This window comes from Salmo salar, chromosome 14 (assembly GCF_965601325.2).
Source record: "Salmo salar chromosome 14, fSalSal1, whole genome shotgun sequence".
Lineage (NCBI taxonomy): Eukaryota > Metazoa > Chordata > Actinopteri > Salmoniformes > Salmonidae > Salmo > Salmo salar.
In genome coordinates, this window is record NC_138304.1 from 98,833,315 (window position 1) to 98,836,757 (window position 3,443).

The 3,443-nt window shown below is 49.6% G+C and overlaps 1 protein-coding gene across 1 annotated transcript; it reads right to left on the minus strand.

The window, feature by feature from the left end:
• Positions 1 to 291: 291 nt before the first annotated feature.
• Positions 292 to 1,269, minus strand: LOC106570592 (twist-related protein-like). The gene is made up of 2 exons (XM_014143044.3): positions 621 to 1,269; positions 292 to 461 (listed from the first exon to the last, which is right to left on the minus strand). The coding sequence occupies exons 1-2, from the start codon at positions 1,045 to 1,047 to the stop codon at positions 292 to 294; spliced, it is 597 nt and encodes a 198-aa protein (XP_013998519.2). The 5' UTR covers positions 1,048 to 1,269.
• Positions 1,270 to 3,443: the final 2,174 nt, after the last annotated feature.

Genomic DNA, 3,443 nt, shown 5'->3' on the forward strand with positions numbered 1-3,443 from the left:
CTCCTGCAGTGGAGGGAGCACTACCATAACTTACCCTGTTTGGCTGTGCCCCTGCAGTGGAGGGAGCACTACCATAACCTACCCTGTTTGGCTGGAGCACTACCATAACCTACCCTGTTTGGCTGTGCTCCTGCAGTGGAGGGAGCACTACCATAACCTACCCTGTTTGGCTGTGCTCCTGCAGTGGAGGGAGCACTACCATAACCTACCCTGTTTGGCTGTGCCCCTGCAGTGGAGGGAGCACTACCATAACCTACCCTGTTTGGCTGTGCCCCTGCAGTGGAGGGAGCATTAGCATGATGTAGCAGACCCCGACCATGCTTCCTCCTCCATCCTACACACTGAGAAGACATAGCTCAGACGCTCATGGGCCACATAACCACAGCTGGCTGCTCCTGACACATGCGCCTCGTCCAAATCCAGGCCCATAGCCTCGCCCTGCAGCACGTGGTGGAGGAAGTCTAGAATAAGAATAATCTTCATCATTCTCATCATCTTTTTTTTTGATTGGCACCTTTTGTAATGACATTACAGCCCAAAGTGCTTAACGGATTGGCACCTCAAATGTATAATTGGTTAATTGGTTGCTTAAATGGTTATAATTACAGAAAGTAGCCTACCTATGTACCGCGTGGCCAGTTTGAGCGTCTGGATCTTGCTGAGTTTGTCTGAGGGCAGCGTGGGGATGATCTGTCGTAGCGAGGCGAAGGCCTGGTTGAGTGACTGGGTCCTCTGTCGCTCCCGTACATTAGCCATGACACGCTGATTCTGTGTGTCATCCAGAGACCTGGGTAGACTGCTCACACTGCTGACGTCACTCCAGTCACTTCCTCTCCTCTTCCCCCTCTTCTTCCCCGGGCTTTGGATATTCCGGTTCCCCTCATCTTCTTCATCTTCATTCTGCTCCCCCGGTCTCCTTCGGCTTGCCCACTGTTTTCTGGTGCCTCTACGTGGCCTCCGGTGTTGGTCGATCTCTTCCTCGCTGTTCCCAGCGCTGTCGACCGGAGACCGAGACCCCACTGGGGAACACATCATGTCCCCAAACATAACCTGATCCCTTAAACCCTGACTGATGACCTAAACCCCTGACCCGGGTCACAGCATCCTGGAAACCTGGTGGATCCTGTCCCTTTAAGACAGGAGTTAAGATCCCTATTTCTCTATCCTTTTCTCCCTCTTTCCCTCTCCCTCTCTCCCTCTGTCTCCCTCTCTCTCTCTCTCCCACACTCTTTTGTCCCTTTCAGAGAGGAGTGTAGACAGTTAACATTGATCCAGTCTCGTACTCTGCCGGTTGGATATCTTTATAAGCATGCAGCGCCCGGAATGGGGATTTTGGGGAGCGCTGTGATTGGGTGAGAGGGTGAGGTGACGTCAGGAGGGAGTGGGTGGGAGGGAGAAGGTCGATCATAGTCTGTTAGAAGTTCTGAGCGCCGAGAAATCATTTAAAAATGTTTTGTGTTTTGCGCATGAGCACAGTCGCAATTAAAAGTCAAATGTTCCTCTTTTAATGTATTCAAAGCGGACAAGTTGTTGAAAAACCTAATGGAAGGGACGGAGCGGCTGGGGGGGTCAGACCTTCCTCTTCGCGTTCTGCCCTATAGGGCACTCATGCGCAATTAGATGTGTCAAAACGACCACACACATTTACTGGATTTCTTTACGCAAAACAGTCTGGTTTAATTTGCATTAATTCCTGTATGAGGTCATGAAAACAGACTTATTCAGATAATATATGTAGCCTATAACCTATTCTGCATCACTGTATGCCTCGTTAAATAAAGGTTAAATAAAACATTTTAAAATGCTCCAAAGACAAGCCAGTGAAAACATCAGCCATTTCTATCAGAAAAGAGAAAGGTCAACAGCAGGTTTTCCGTAGCCGAAGATTGACTGTTTATTTTTCTTTACTCTAAGGTATGCAGCTAAGTGGTTCTGCCCCCCGCTGGGACCCCGGCAGAGCGGCTCAGGTTTAAAAGGCAAGCCGGCCCAGGGAGCTCACAGGGCGGATCCCAGCTCACAGCGGGTCGCTGATGCCGTGGACGGCTGGAGCGCAATGCAAACATTGGAGGTGCGTGGAGGGGAAAGCCGCAGAGAGCAAACCTACACGTGCGCGCACGCATATACACAAACTATATTCGGATTTCGTCATAAGACCACCGTCATTAATACATTTCGCAAATAACGGCAGCTCAGTTGTGTAGCTCAGTTGGTAGAGCATGGTGTTTGCAGCGCCAGGGTTGTGGGTTCGATTCCCACGGGGGACCAGTACGGAGAAAAAAATGTATGAAATGTATGCATTCACTACTGTAAGTCGCTCTGGATAAGAGCTTCTGCTAAATGACTAAAATTTAATGTAAATGTAGGTAGCCTAGTGGTTAGAGTATAGGGGCGGCAGGTAGCCTAGTAGTTAGAGTGTAGGGACGGCAGGTAGCCTAGTGGTTAGAGTGTAGGGACGGCAGGTAGCCTGGTGGTTAGAGTGTAGGGGCGGCAGGTAGCCTGGTGGTTAGAGTGTAGGGGGGGCAGGTAGCCTAGTGGTTAGAGTGTAGGGGGGGCAGGTAACCTAGTGGTTAGAGTGTAGGGACGGCAGGTAGCCTAGTGGTTAGAGTGTAGGGACGGCAGGTAGCCTAGTGGTTAGAGCGTTGGGCCAGTAACCGAAAGGTTGCTGGATCGAATCCCCGAGCTGACAAGGTCGTTCTGCCCCTGAACTGTTCCCCTGTAGGACGGCATTGTAAATAAGAATTTGTTCTTAACTGACTTGTCTAGTTAAATAATGAAATAACCCTGCAAGTGACTCATGAATGAATAGTAGGCCATGAGAAAGATTAAACATGTATTTGAGATATTATGCAAAAGAGCAATTCGTGACAATCACAGAAACCTTTTCAGTTGAGGTTGGTATCCTATAGAGAGATACATCTGGTTAGGCCTTCATAATAAGTGGTGTACTCTCCTATAAAAGGGTGAGCTAGGTCGCTGACCGTGCACTCCATGGTCTGAACTACTGTGACACGCTCGCACACATGGTCTGATGAGGTAGCTTTCCCCCAGTGGTAAAATCTCTCTAATGACCTCTACCCTGGAACTCTCTCTAATGACCTCTACCCTGGAACCCTCTCTAATGACCTCTACCCTGGAACTCTCTCTAATGACCTCTACCCTGGAACCCTCTCTAATGACCTCTCTCTAATGACCTCTACCCTGGAACCCTCTCTAATGACCTCTACCCCCTGGAACCCTCTCTAATGATCTCTACCCTGGAACCCTCTCTAATGACCTCTACCCTGGAACCCTCTCTAATGACCTCTACCCTGGAACCCTCTCTAATGACCTCTACCCTGGAACCCTCTCTAATGACCTCTACCCTGGAACCCTCTCTAATAACCTCTACCCTGGAACCCTCTCTAATGACCTCTACCCTGGAACTCTCTCTAATGACCTCTACC